This window comes from Homalodisca vitripennis, chromosome 8, assembly GCF_021130785.1.
Source record: "Homalodisca vitripennis isolate AUS2020 chromosome 8, UT_GWSS_2.1, whole genome shotgun sequence".
NCBI classification, from domain to species: Eukaryota; Metazoa; Arthropoda; class Insecta; order Hemiptera; family Cicadellidae; genus Homalodisca; species Homalodisca vitripennis.
The window spans coordinates 68017272-68032628 of NC_060214.1; the positions used below are offsets into that span (position 1 = coordinate 68017272).

General features: G+C 33.7%; 1 protein-coding gene across 1 annotated transcript; it reads right to left on the bottom strand.

The window, feature by feature from the left end:
- Positions 1-4382: 4382 nt before the first annotated feature.
- LOC124367677 (pleckstrin homology domain-containing family A member 3-like) lies at positions 4383-7303 on the bottom strand. The gene is made up of 2 exons (XM_046824693.1): positions 7089-7303; positions 4383-4529 (listed from the first exon to the last, which is right to left on the bottom strand). Exons 1-2 carry the CDS (start codon positions 7126-7128, stop codon positions 4405-4407), a joined length of 165 nt encoding a protein of 54 aa, XP_046680649.1. The 5' UTR covers positions 7129-7303; the 3' UTR covers positions 4383-4404.
- Positions 7304-15357: the final 8054 nt, after the last annotated feature.

The window sequence follows — 15357 nt, forward strand, 5'->3', positions numbered from 1 at the left end:
AACAGTATATACTTGTCCAGTTTAATCACTAACTTAGTCTAACACCAACTGATGAGAATGAAGTGATAGAAATTATTGGATCACTGAAACTAAAACCGTCCTTGACAGCTAAACAGTTATCTCAAACACTGGTCAATGTAAAGACTTGTAGTTATATATATTTTCTCTCATTTATAAGATCTTTACTGATCACTAAAAGGTTCAATGACCAGGATTAAAAAAACTACCAGCCAGTATCACTTATATCCACCTTTTTTAAAAATGATAAAAAAAGATTGCCCAAAAAGAATGTTATTTCACCTGAAAAATCACAGCTTAATAACAAAAAGCCAACACGGCTTTCTGAAGGAAAGGTGAACTATCACTGCCATTAGAAGTTTGATAAAATTTACAATGCATTAGCTAGAAAAATGAAAGCATAGCTCGGTTGTGTTCCTGGACTGTAAACAAAGTCATTGACAGTTTGGAACACGATTTACTGAATAATTTACCAGCCCTTGGATATGTACACACATAAAAAATGGGTAACACCTTATCTGCAAGGATTGCATTTCAAATTATGGAAGTGCAAATATCGGGAACAGGAAAGAATCTACGTATTGTATAAACCACTGTTAGTGAGTAGAGGAGTACCACAAGGGTCAGTTTTGGGTCCCTTTATGTTTGTATTATTTACAAAGAACCTCTCAATATATACAAGTGACAAGATAGATACTATTATATAAGCAGACAATGCCACAATTTTGTTCATTTACATACTTAAAAACATCTTGTAAACTAGTTTGTAAAGCAAGATACATGAATGCTATATTTTTTGTAGAATTTTATTTAAATTACACTTCTTCATGAAGTCCCAAGTAAAGAGATTCCGATTTATACACTATAATTAATCTATTTTTTATTATTCAAAATACAAGTTTGATTTAAACTTTTATATTTATTGAATTTATTTTTTACTTTTACAAAAAATACTTTAGTTTATTTCTTGTTAATTTGATTATCTTGAACATGGATGATTAAATACTATTATGTAGTATGTGAAGGATTAATAATAAATAGTGATACATTTTGTGCCCGATAAGTTTCTTTTTAAGAAGTAGGTTCTTATAATTAGATATCATTATTAAATACACGTAAGTTCTTTGACCCAAGTGAAAATATGCCTCTATTCTTCACATTGTGTGATAGTACCATAATGACATGTTGCCATTTTCCTGTATCAAACATTTTAAGTAATTCATATTCCTTGACAAAATTGTTTTAAAACTAAATTTTCACCACACATTACGGAATATTATGGATTGTTTTCCATCCAGAAACTGACCATATTTGTTCATTCAAAATCGATATTGTACTCTTAACTTTTTCACAAAAATCACTCTCAAGTACTAAGGTAATTTCTATTGTCTTGCACTACATTTAATAAAAATCCATTTTTTTCTTTCTGTTGATTTTTATCTTCTTGCTGACTGTATATCGAAATCTAGTAGGGATTTTTAATTATTAAAATTGTTGTTTAACCCTTTGGATGCCAAAGCGTACCGGTATTACGGCCGTCGGCTACTCAACTGAAAATCGCCAACGGCCGTAATATAGGTACGTCACGTTTTTCGCCTGTAATTTTCTTATAGTTCATCTTATTGCCGCGAAATTTTGACTAATCGATAGTCGATTAGTTGCTTTGCAACCACAAAGTAGTTAATTCCTTTATGGACTGTTTGTTTGGTCGTATTTGAGCTTCGCAGCTGTTGAATTGTTTTGTCGAGATTGAGGTTACGTTCGTGTTGCTATGCGTTGTTTACGTTTGTAATTCTCTCATTACTTTCGATGTTAGGGCATTTTTACTATGCCCCTTTTATTAGATTCATTGGTACTTTGAGATTATACAGACCACACCCAGACATGAATCGTTATTTGACATTTAGCTTCAACTGATTAATAGATTAGCGTAGAAACAATATTTCGTCGATATAAAACAGGAATTGTCTTATCGCAAACCCCTCCCCATCCACAGACAGTTGACATTTTAGCTTCTACTGATTACTAGAATAGCGTAAAACAATATTTCGTCAGTATAAAACAGGATATTGATTCTTATCGCAAACCCCCCCCCCCACCCCCCCCCCCCCCCACCCCCCCCCCCCCCCACCCCCCCCCCCCCCCACCCCCCCCCCCCCCCACCCCCCCCCCCCCCCACCCCCCCCCCAGAAGCTCACTGGGGAACTCCCATATTAGAAATACAAGACATCCTAAAGCAATTAATGGCCCTCGGGGCACATGTAAGAGCCTTCTTTGGATTTAAATGGGGTCTTTTAAAAACCAAAATGATATATATTGGATCCGTACGAAACCATAGTAAAATGACCAATGGTCACAATATTATGCTGCTTTGTTCTAGTGTTCGAGTGGCCGAAAGGACGAATCAAACAACAAAGCTGCCAAAAAGGCTACCAGAGTCTTCCAAAGGTTTAGCTTGCTTTAAGCATCACGGGAGCAAATGAAGCTTCCACTGCCCAACACTTGCAATAGGCGATAGCGGTTCTGGGGTTACCACTCCTCTTGGCCAGGACTAGTGATGAGAACAGCCGCGTATTGAGCGGCAATGAAGCTATCTAGGAAACAAAAGGTAATAAATGCTACCTCCCTAGAAGGGCCCACATGAAGATATTGGAATAATTTTCCTGAGGCTGAAATCTGCTAAACCAAAAGATATCTGATACTTATGGTTAAGCAAATACTCCTTTGGAAAAACCATATAACGGTCTCTATCGGATAGAAGGTAGGGAGGAAATGGATTAAAATGGGGACGGCCTACCCTTAAAAAAAGGAGCGTCCTGAAGATCTTTTGCACTGGATGGTTACACTCCTATAGACTCTAGGGTAGGGATATGGACATACATAGGACCTGGAGTTGACATAGGACCTGTTGCACCCTAGGAAGACATGCCTTCAGTTTTTCAGGCGGGAGGTTCATGGCCAATAGATTCGTTGTTCCAGAATGACTCACACAGTTGAGGGACAAAAAGGTTTATCATACCTTAATACTCTCTGATTAGTCAGGCTGCACTGAAAGTGCACTGGCGATACCTGTGTCGATTGATGTCGGAGACGCGGTTCTGGGAATGCAGAAATGACTCTAGCAGGAGCTAAGCAAACAAATAAACCAGAGTAACACTCGAGTTGGGGTGCCGAGGTCCATGAAGGGAATTGTTCATGGGGAATGAAAAAAAAGCGGACATACCTCGCCAAAAAAAGGGGGAGCAGAATCCATAGATTGGTGGGGCCTGAGCCAGGTTGTGGCGATAGCCTTCTGCCAACATTAAAGCTCTGCGTTAAAAAGATTGGGGAAAAAAAGAGGACACAGATGAACCAAAGAATTGGAGCAGGAGCCTTCGGGTTTTAAGAATATCTTAAAATGTTTATCTTCTCCTTATGCAAAAGGGTGGATAGCTCTCCTAGACCAGAATAAGGAGGATATAAGACTGATATTGAGAATGTTGACAGGACATGGCCCCTCTGAGGAAGCACCTTTTGAAGGTAGGCCTTAGTCGGAGCAGCGAATGTAGACTCTGTGGAGAAGAGGAGGAGTCAGCAGAGCACATTTGGTTGGAATTGTCCTGCCATCGTAGAGACTAGGAAAAGATACTTGGGAGCATATCTCCTCAGCCCCAAGGACATCAGAGAACAGGAGCCCTTAAATCTGATTGGTTTTTGCAAAAGCCTTGGTTTGTTGAGGGCACAAATTAAAGTAAGGGAGGCGCAAAGGTCCTTTTAGGACTAAGTGCGGGGACAAAGTGTCCTTCTTCCATCAGAAGGAAAAAAAAAAAAAAAAAGAAAAAAAAGACACTGCTGACTCACTGACTGGGCAGAGTGTAGCGAACTCCTTGTGGTAGTATAGGAAAGATCCCTCATCCACCTTCATAAACTGATCTGAAGCGGTCAGCTGTGTAATAATCGACCAGTAAAAGAATATCAGATAGCTTTCAGACAAATCCCACATAAATACATCCTTTATAACAACACAGATAAATTTACCAAAATTTTTTCATTGTGCTTGAATGGTTTTAAATTTTGTATTATCATGCGGTCCTCAATAAGGTGATGAGAATGAATTCGTACTGCTAAAGACATTTCTTAACATTTAATATTGTAAATCAACATATAAAAGAATATGTTTAATCAATCCTTTACTGATTTATAAAATTAATTATTACATTGTGATAAGGACTATTATAAGTAAATCAATAAATAAAAGTAGAAATTCCTTTAAAACTTTGTTTGCCATGGGAAATCATGATAAAGAACTGGAATCAGAAAGAAACAGTCTGCAATACCATGTATAAGTTAGTACCTTTTAATTACTTTGGATTACTTATTTTCTAATTTTAAAAGTATGTTCCAACATTACTTACCCATTATTTCTAAAGCAGATACTTTCATGGAGCCTTTGCAACCTTGATTTACTTCTTCTTGAGACATGTAGTAGGACAAAATTCCATTTTCTAGGATAAACCATCTTGTTTGCCATCCTGAACATTAACAACAGATATAAAAATTAAAATTATGAAAAAGGATAAAAGTTCTTAATTCTACTTTAAAGGAAGGGATACAACAATAAAAGTTGTTCTATATTTTAGTGTTGCTTATAAATTACTGTGCAACTACCTTAATCCCCTATGAAAATGAACAAAGAAGTGCTTTTTTTAATTACATATTTTAATTTTATTGGTAAATAGGTCTTCTACAAATACAACAATCGAGGTTAGAACACTTTTTTCACACATATTTACTCATACTTGTTTGTGAATGCCAGTTTTTAGTAGTATTTAGAGTATGGGAAACCTTGAAGAAAGAAGCCATGCAAAAACCTACATCATAATCACTGCACTGGTAACGTGGGTAATTCTCGATGCATGTTTACTTCAAGCAAAATTCACAACTCAATATAAGCCAATCAGGGATGCTCACAACATCTAGTGTCAAAACAGTAAACTACTTGCTGTTATTTATTTTTCTGTTTTTCCACAAGTCAAATCGTCAACCATTACAGATACAAATGAAACGGGTCATTGTTGCATGACGGATTAACTCATCAGCGGCTCTTTTTTAGTCATGTCAGTGAAGAATTAATTTGGAAAAAGTCGTTGTAGGCAGTGCTTCTCAAAGTGTGCGCCACAGCACCTCGAAATCCTGCCAGGGGCGCCGTATTTGACAGACAGTGATTAAGGAAATATCATATCGTGTAGAAAATAAACTAAATATTTATTATTGCCTTCATGCTAGACTAGATTTATAATTACATATCACATTGTTTAATTACAGTTAATAGACCTGCAGCTCTATAAACGACTTTAATGAAACAAATTATGCATAAAAAAAGATATGGCTACATTATCGCATGCATACCGTTCTGTTGAGAGACTCGCAAAAGCATTCACCACTATCTCTTGGAATGTGTTGCCTTGACGCTACAAATCTATCCACCCAGACAAACCAATAAGCGTGACATTGACTGGACAACATTTTTTGCAATATGTAACCTACTAATAGTGGCAGTTAAATGGCGGGTCAATAAAAAGAGGCTTCAAGTTCTGTTCCGAGTGCGCAAGGGACTATTGTAATTTAGATCCATTGCATAGTCCATAAAGAAGCATTAGCCACTGAACATCTCAACTATAATATATTGCACAATATACTTAAAATTGTTATCAGTGTAATCAACTACATTAAAAATACTCCTAAAAAGTAAGGTTTTTCGAAAAATGTACAAGGACATGGGGATCTCACCTCTCATGTTTTGTTGTACAGTAGTTCTTGTTGGTTGTCTCTTGGTAACCCCCTTTTAGGGTGTTTGAGCTGAGACATAAAATATATGCTTACCAGAAGGATAAAAACCATGTCATTGCCAACAAATTTATTGATAAGAAATTTCTGTCAAAGATAGCTTTTCTTACTGAATTCTTTGAAAAGTTGAACATACTAATAAATCTAAAGAGCTCAAATTTGTGGCATTCTCTTCCATTTGAAATGCTCTTTAATTTGATATATCACATGAATATTTTTTGTATATTTTAAATTTTGTTAAATCATCAAAATACGTCCCCTTCAATAAAAAAAAAAAATTTACACTATAAATTGACTATATATATATATACAAAATTTCAAAATGGGACGTACGTGTGTTCTTATTTAAAAAGAAATTTTGTTACTGGCGTACACACCGGATTGGTGTGAGCAGCCATTGTATGTTAAGTTAGGTACTAAGTTATGCAATCAGTTAGATGTAAAATTATCTCCCTTTGCTAGTCGATGTTTTTTTATACGTTTGGTTAATACTTCTAAATGACGTAAGAAAACAGTTTTATGTATCTTAATATTAAAAGATTTAGTAAAAGCCAACCTTGAATTCTTTAAAGCTTTTATTGCAATACACTTTTTCTATTATGGTGGACAATTAAATTCGTATAACCCTTCATATTAATTACAAGAATGTTTCCTGAAACCTCTAATACATCCCTTGGAGTACACCTTTTGGGTGTAAAATGTTTACTCTGTAGGGTACATGTTGTTGTTTTTTGCACCTTCTGTAGACTGCAACCTAAACACATGTGTCAAGCAAAAGATTCAGTTGATGTTAATAAACCACCAGGGGAATTAGTTGCTTTTATTGAACATGAAAAACTTAAGAGAGTTTAATATACAAGCTCTAAAACAATTCAGATACAAGCTAATTGTAGCATCAGCCTTAAATTTTCACATCCAAATGATGTCTCCTAACCACCTAATTGTATCAAAATTAACCTAGGATATAAATTTAGACTTATTGTTACATTACCTTGGTCAAACACATATGCCTAAAATTCAAATATAAAATAAGGTTCAAAGAAGCTTGATAAAACACTATGCAAGTGTTAAATTGTTATAACAATCAATCTTAGATTGTTCACATATAATTAATTTATGATTTATATTTTGAAAGAGGTATAACTACTTGCGGTAAAGTAAAGCTATAATTTTAATTTTGTTTTCGGAAAAAGTAATATAAGAAATTAGAGATGGAGAAAATAAACTATACTTTAAAAACCTACCATTCCAGTAGTTCGTCCATTTCCACAATACACCCTCCATTGCAGTTTGCTATTTTTTAGAACTAATAATCACGCTAAATAAGAAATTCCATTACGAATAAAAACCAACCCGATGTTATGACAGAATGAATACTACTTCTACTGACAGTTGACAGCAACACACAGATGATGATTGCCAAATTGACATAAACATTTTCTACTTCAACACGCATACAAAAATCAGCTGTCCCTTGATAAAACCAAACATTAAAAATTTTAAAACAAACGGACCACCAAAAAGATGTTCAAAACAAAAAACAGTAATGTGAATAAAAAAAAAATCGTTGTGAGTAAATGGAACAAAATTAGCGGACAATACAGGTTATAAGTAGGTGAAGAAACAAATAACTGCAGTGGAATTGGTTACAGATGGAGTAGAGAATAGTTTTTCCCCTCAAGTCGCTTTTATAGCTAGCAAAACATAACATTTTAATATAAAGTAAAACTTTCATCAAATCCTGATTCCAATAGCTATTAATTACCACTCACGCCTTAAACGACTGTTAGTAAAAAAAAAAAAAAAACACACACATAAACCATTCATTTGTCGTAAAATGAAGTAAAGATTTCTCTTCTCCGCTTCCTGCAATATCTTACATATCTCAATCAATGCCTTTTTCTTGTTTTGTTCATTAATGACATTGGTACACAATATTCAGGGTTTGCTAATGATACCAAGGCGTTACTAAAGTGCAGCCGTAAGTTGATCAAACCATTCTATAGTTCTATCATAATAATATCGTTGATTGGTTTTTTTTTTTTTTTTAAATAGAATGGAAATGAATATTTCCAAGTGCCGAATTACAAGTTTTGCTCGTGAACACAACAGTTATAAGTTGAGGCTGTATGACACTTGGTCTGTAGTTGTGTACACTAACATCATCAGTTTGTTTATAGGGACAACATAGCTTAACTTAAATCTATCACGAAATATCCATTGTTTTAGAAGAGTACTAAACAACACTTACAACTAAGGCGCAAGTAGACAACACTTTAGAACCAGTGGAAGAAATTCATTCGGTTATGTTCTCTTAATTTAGATTAGTGATTTCAAAGCATACACACACAATTATAAAAATTTTGAATTAAATTGCATTTTTTGTGATGAACGATATATAGTTTAAGACTGAATTTTTATTTTTGTTTTGAGACAAGTTAAAGCCCCATTAAAACGCAATTAATTAAATTTAATTTGCACATTACTTAAGTTAGAACACTACTGTGTGTCAGCCATATCAGCAAGGATATTTCAGGCATTATTAACAAGATTCAAACTCACTTTGTATTTGGAGGGGATGAACATATATAAAGTCACGTTGACTCTGTTAAGAACCGTGTTCGGTTACAACTCCAAATGATAAGAAATACTTATAACGGTGTTTTTCTTTTCAAACTTAACGGACTACTGATTCAAGACTGTCTGATTGGTTCTGTGTTATTGCGTGATTTCATATAACTCATTTGCGGCCATTCTTGTATCTAATTAATTATTGGTTATTAGGAAATAGGAAGTATAGTTGTATGTTTTGTACAGGCATGGTTACATTAGTTTTAAATGCTGAGTTTTATACTCCTCTATTGTATTGAATTGTCTTTTCGTAATTAAACATCGTTTAAAAGATGAAACCATTGGTAAAGTAATAAAAAAGCTGCTCAAGTATTAATGTACGAATTTGAAATTGATATTTTCACATAGCTTTCATTTAATCTTTTATAAAAACCATAAGTTACACTTCCTTTTTAGGAGTATTTGACCTTTCAAGTTCCAAGTTGTAATTTTGCTAGTACCGATTCCTCCTTTGATGTTGCTATACACAAGTACATTTGTAAAGATAATACACACACGAAATGAAATCTTTACAAATTAACTCCGAGTAGTACTTTTAAATTTAATGTGTAACAATTACGTGTTATAGCGTAATACATTTCTAATCATGTTATAATTCAATTGTTGAAGAGTGTTGGCTCCCTGTTTACCGAAATCTATTGTACACTCTAATCTGCCATGAGTGGTTGTGGCCATTGGTGGGGCTACTAGCAGACAGAATGTCGACAGTGACGTCTTCACAATGGGCGTTGTTAGAAAATTACTGAGTTGTTTATGACGTATAGAGTGTCAATAAATTTAATATAAGTGTGTATATTATTTCTATAAATTCGTTGTTATGTCGTTTTCTGTAAAACTGAAGCTAGTATATTAAATTCAGGGGGAGGTTTCGGTGCTTTTTTAATTGTACGTTATGCTATTTTTTACAATTCTGATAACCTAAGTTAACTTAATTTATTGTATCCATTTACAATGGCTCAGTCTCCTGGAGTGACAATGTTAACTACTGAGGAAATTAAGAGGCAATACCCTCTACACTTTTGTGTTTGGAATAATGATTTTGAGGGTTTAAAGGAACAATTGGATAACACTGACAATCAGGTAAGCCCTAAACTTTGACAAAAGTCCTAGGTTTAATGAGGCCTAGCTCTAATCAGGTAGTTTCATATTTTGATTGGTATTATTTAAAAAAAAACTTAAAAATAAAAACGAAATTCGTATTTGTTTGCTTTTTGAAATTTCAATAGCTAATCCAAGGTCTGATTAACATTCAAAGTTTTAAAGTAAAAATAACATAATTAAAATAATAAGTATTCAAACTGGAATACTAATACTTTATGGCCTACTAAAAATGAAATGTTAGATTAATCAGAATGAAGGTAAACATTTACTATATTTACTTTACATTATTTGTTGATTTTTCAAATGGAAAATGCTTATTATAAAGTGATACAAAAATGACAGAAAACAATGTGTGAAAAATCCTTAAAATTAAAAAAAAAACTTTGAATAAGGAACTGGAGTAGTAGTTGAATAGGCTGATTCAAAAGCCTTTAGTTAACAGCACGGCTGCGGTAGTGACAAGTGAAAAATAAATCCCTCGAGATACTCCCCTCTTATAAGCAACAACAGATCTAAATTCTAAAGAGTTTGATCACAAATGGCCTAGAAATTAAAGAATATGAGCCTACATGTTTACCTAACCATAATCAATTGTAATAGGTTGGAATATCCCCATTTTGGAATATTCAAATACACAAACCCATACAAACTGCAATGTGATCATAACCAAACAGGGAAAACTATGTCCTTATCTATAAATTAATTGTACAGCAAAATGTAACCAATCAGGAATTAATCAATAACAAGATGCACAATGGCAGATGTTACCGAAATTAAAGAGGAAAAATGTGGCACAAACTTCAGTAAAGTGTAAGAAACTTGGGCAAAATTGAGAGAAAAACAGAGCACATAGTGGTGAAAGATGCTAATTTTAAATGCAGTTGGCAGACTTGTTCTCATTGCCTACATTTTCTGCTTTTTTTTGCATTAAAGTTGCTTTAGATTACGTAGGTAAAGAAAAAAACAACCATTCAATTTAATGGAGCAACTCATAGACTATTCCCCAATGATCTTTCATCTTCCTCTACACCAATAGAAATCACAAAATATCATACACATCACTTTCAAAACAGCTCTCACTCAGTCATAGCTAACACCGTATAATAATTATATTTTTTAAAACCTCTCAGTCTAATATCAAAATTCAACCTATAAAGATTTTCAGTGCCAGTTCGTAATTTCTATAACTGCAATTATCTGATTAGGCCTATTTTGAACTTAAAGGGCTTTCCAAATGAAGTAATATTGTTATTTAAATCATAATGTTACTCTGTTATAGATCAATACACGTAGTATGCCATGATTAATGTTCCTGCATAAACCATTTAAATTTTGCTAATCAGTATATGAACTTAAGTAGGCCTAAGTGATTAACTTAGGAAAGATTACATTTTTCACCAGGGGAATGCAAAAATAGAAAATATTAATAATTTTGAAAAAGGTTTTTACTATAAAATTAAATATTTATTCTGCGTTGGCTTAATTCTTTTACCTTCGTTAACTTATATTTCTTTTTTGTAAATTATTTTTTGTCTTATTTATATATGGGCATTTTAATTTCAGAACAAGTTTACAATAACAATCAAGTTGGCATGCATGACAAATCTGTTCTCTTAAGTCCATGTACTGTAATAATTCTTTATTAGATTTTTTAATTGAATAAATATCTAAAAATGTTTTTATTACTGTACTTACATCATTTGTGTGTGCTAAATTTTGTAATTTTAACAATATAACAAAAAATTATAGTAGGCTTAAATTGTATTTATTCTTTATTGTGTATAGAGATAAACTAATTCTCTCTAGAAATAAAAGTGGGTTATAATTGATTTTAGATAAAAAAATTCAAGCATATAACTTACAGTGTCCAGAGTGATAAGAGAAATTATTAACCATCACTGCATAACAGAGGTGCCAAATATGGAACAGAAACCAATTCAATGCTTAAAACTGTTTGAATTTAATATTACTAGATGAGTACCACGTACTACGATTTTATTAACACATTAATTCTAAAAAAGCAGTCATACTACTGTTGTACAAAGAACCTTCCAAATTTATGCATCTTCAGTTTCATATTTTGAGATGATAGCTACACATGAAATATACCTTTCTTAAATCGCTTTAATAGTCTTCATCGTTAATGAACCACTTTAATAACCCCGAGTGCACTCGTAATTTATAAAGACTGTGATTGCACTAAGTTGTTTTGTGTGGATGTTAAGGATTTGTATGATTGAAGTGGATTGTAAGTTAAACTGTCATTGTCCAGTACTAAGAGTGAGACTGTTAACTTCATTCCTGGTAGTTAAGACTGGCATTGTTTGTACTAACATTCAGACTGTCAACCTCAGTCCTGATAGTTAGACTGTTATTCTCAGTACGGTACTGACAGTCTGACTGTCAACCTTAGTCCTGATAGACTATTATTGGCAGTAATAACAGTCAGACTGTCAACCTCAGTCCTGATAGTTAAACTATTATTGGCAGTAATAACAGTCAGACTGTAATACTCAATATTGGTCATCTAAAGCATTGTGGGTCAGTTTTCTCATCATTAATGAGTCACTATTTAGTTAGGTACCCAGTCTTGTCAAAACCTGGCCCAGAATGAGATAAATTGAGGTATAAATAATGTAATATGTTAACTAAAGGACAGCCCTGTCCACTTTATGGGTTAATTCCTCATTGAAATTTGGTATCAGAAATACAACTTTAGACGTAGTGATGCTCAGTTAAATTATTTCCTCCACACAAGTATGTATTAACCTTTTGTATCGTAATGTACATTGATATGGATGTCCATGGTTTCCTCTAAGTATTCAAACATCCATATAACGGTTTGTTCTATTTAAATATTTAATATTAAAAGCTAGTTACTTTTATTAGAGAGAAATGTATTACAAAGATAACTTTCAGCACTTTACTTTCAAAATAATGATGTTTAGATTAGAATAAAAAGTGTAGCCATTAGTTGCTTTTTTTCTATTTTGGTTTGTGACTTTTTTTTGCTTATTACTGACTAAATTGTTTTTGAACATATTTCAATGATTTTTTTTATTATAGTTCTCAATGAAATTTATTGACAGAAAGAGTTTATGCTGTATTTACAATATTTTTTTATTTTAACACTTTGGCTGCAGTACATTAATTTGTCTCAGTTATAAGTCAAAATCACTTGGTTTAGACGGCCCACAATATCTAGTTTAATCCATAAAAATATAATTTTGGATTATTTGAATAACAAATGTTTGTTCATGAATTTCAAAATGCAATAACTTCTCTATGATATATTAATTTGTCAACACAAGTAACAAAAACAGTTTATTTATATAGAATAATACTATTTTAGTCAAATTTAGCAATGTTGGGCAATATTTTAGCTTAATGTGTTATTGAACCTTATTATTATTATTATTGAATTGTCTGGAGTGCCTATTGTAACATAGGAGGTACATTCAGAGTGAGCCTAGTAACAATCAGGCCTATTTTTTAATATTTTTGACCAAAAAATTAATTGTTAAACAGTGCATTAGTGTAACATAAGAAGGTTCCATTCTCGCAAGAATGTAGCCAAGAAATAATGTTGGTGGGGAAGGTCCTGACAGCTAATATTTTCCTGGTCATCTGAGGTCATCTGAGCATGTAGGTCCTTCTTTGTACTTGACGCCAACAGATGAATTTGAAGTTTTGAAAGTAATCAAATCACTACGCGCACGAGTAACTCCTCAGGAAAAGATGGGATATCATCAAAAAATTCTAAAGTCCTGTGCCGAACTTTTGGCTGTGCCTTCTAGCTCATTTAACAACAAATGCATCCTTCCAAAACTGGAGTTTTTCCTCAACCTCTCAAAACAGCAATTGTGAAGCCTTTGTTTAAAAATGGAAATCATCAGGACCCAGAAAACTACAGGCCAATATCTATACTCTCCCATCTCCACATTTTCTAAGGTCTTGGAAAGTGCTCTTTCTTATCCGTCTTGAATCTCTTTCCTTGAAATTGAACAAGGTGGTCTGAGTCACCAACAATTTGGGTTTTTTAGAAAGGGTTGTTTCTACTACAGATGCAAATATTTAATTTTGTATTAGAGATTGTTTCTTCGCTTGATGATCACAGGTACACCTTTGCTCTGTTTTTGAACCAAAGTAAGGCGTTCGATGTAGTACCTCACAATTTGTTACTTGAAAAAGTCCGACAGGTCGGTATTAGAGGCAGGGCTTATGATTGGGTTTCATCTTTTGTGCTCAACCGAAAACAAGTGGTGGCTGTTCCATATATTGACAGTTCGGATTGCCTGGGCCACATACGAGTCGAAGGAAGTTGTCTACTTTGACAGGTTGTGCCACAGGGTTCCGTTCTCGGACCTATACTTTTTCTCTTATTTGTGAATGATATCCCTACAGCTGTAAAATATGGGTAAACTTATGTCTTTTTGCTGATGACACATCCTTCAGCATTTCCAATGGAAACAGAAGAGCGACTAGAAACTGATATATTTATTCAGAGTAGTTCTTTGTTGCAATGGCTGGAAAAAAACCAACTTCATGTAAATGTAAAGAAGTACAAAACTTGTTGAATTCTATTTAAGATCGTCTTCGAACAGTATGCAAACTCTTCTGATATAGTCATTGGCGGACTTTCGTCTTAGTCCTAGTCCCCAGCGCTGATTTTCTGGGTCTGGTAATTGATTGTAATTTGTCCTTTCACAATCACATCGACAAAAGTAATTAAAAAATTAAGCAGCAGTCATGGTTCATCTTACGAAGATTGGCTACTTTCTCTAGTAAAGATGTTTTGCTGACAGCTTACTATGGGTGCTTCTACTACACTTACATGAGTTATGGCTTGATCATATGGGGTCATTGAATATCCACTAAGAACTAAAGCCTTGTTTACCCTCCAGAAGAAAAGCCATAAGAGTGATATGTGGACTCAATCGTTCTCAGTCATGTAGAGGTTCTTTTTAGACAAAATAAATTGTTGACGTTTCCTAGTCTAATATATACTGGAATGTTTGACATTTGTCTTTAAAAACAAACACCTTTTTCCCAGTACAACAGTCAAATTATATATCTCCGCGGTACAAATTCCTTAACTCTTCCAAAACATTCAACAACATTCTTTGCAAAACAAACCCTTTACTCTTGCATAACATTTTTCAATAACTTGCCATCTGGGTTCAAGGAGGGCCAACACTTCAATATCATTTAGGAGGAAGATAAAGTGCTTGTTATCTGAAAAGGAATATTATAGTACTAATTGTTTTCTAATTGATAAGGACCTTTAGTTATTTTAGAAACTAGGCTAGTTCATTTTCAATGTACACTGACGATTGTTATGCATGTAAATGTCTTCAACAATAAAATAATTTGATTTTGATCCTGTAGTGGACAGAGGGTAAGGCCCCATATTGTTCCTTAAAAAGGTTATTGAAAATATTTAAAATTTGGGGGAGTTCCGGACCCCTTGGACCCCCTCACTGCCTATGTCCATTGCATTCTTGTATATTCATATACGAGGTCAGATATTCACTCACAGACTCTTATGGTTAGTCTCCCCAGTATAGTCCAAGTGTGTTTGGTCCCTCAGATGTAATGAGAACTCCCCTACAAGTATGCACTATTGACACTATTTTATGTATGTGACAACTGATCTTTTAACGTCTTGGGCTGAGCTCTTTCCAACTCATTTGGAAGATTTTTAATAATTAGGCCTACAAGGTGTTGTCTGTGAGGATAAAAGCTTGTACACAAATGTGCATTGTTGACTCGTTTCATATT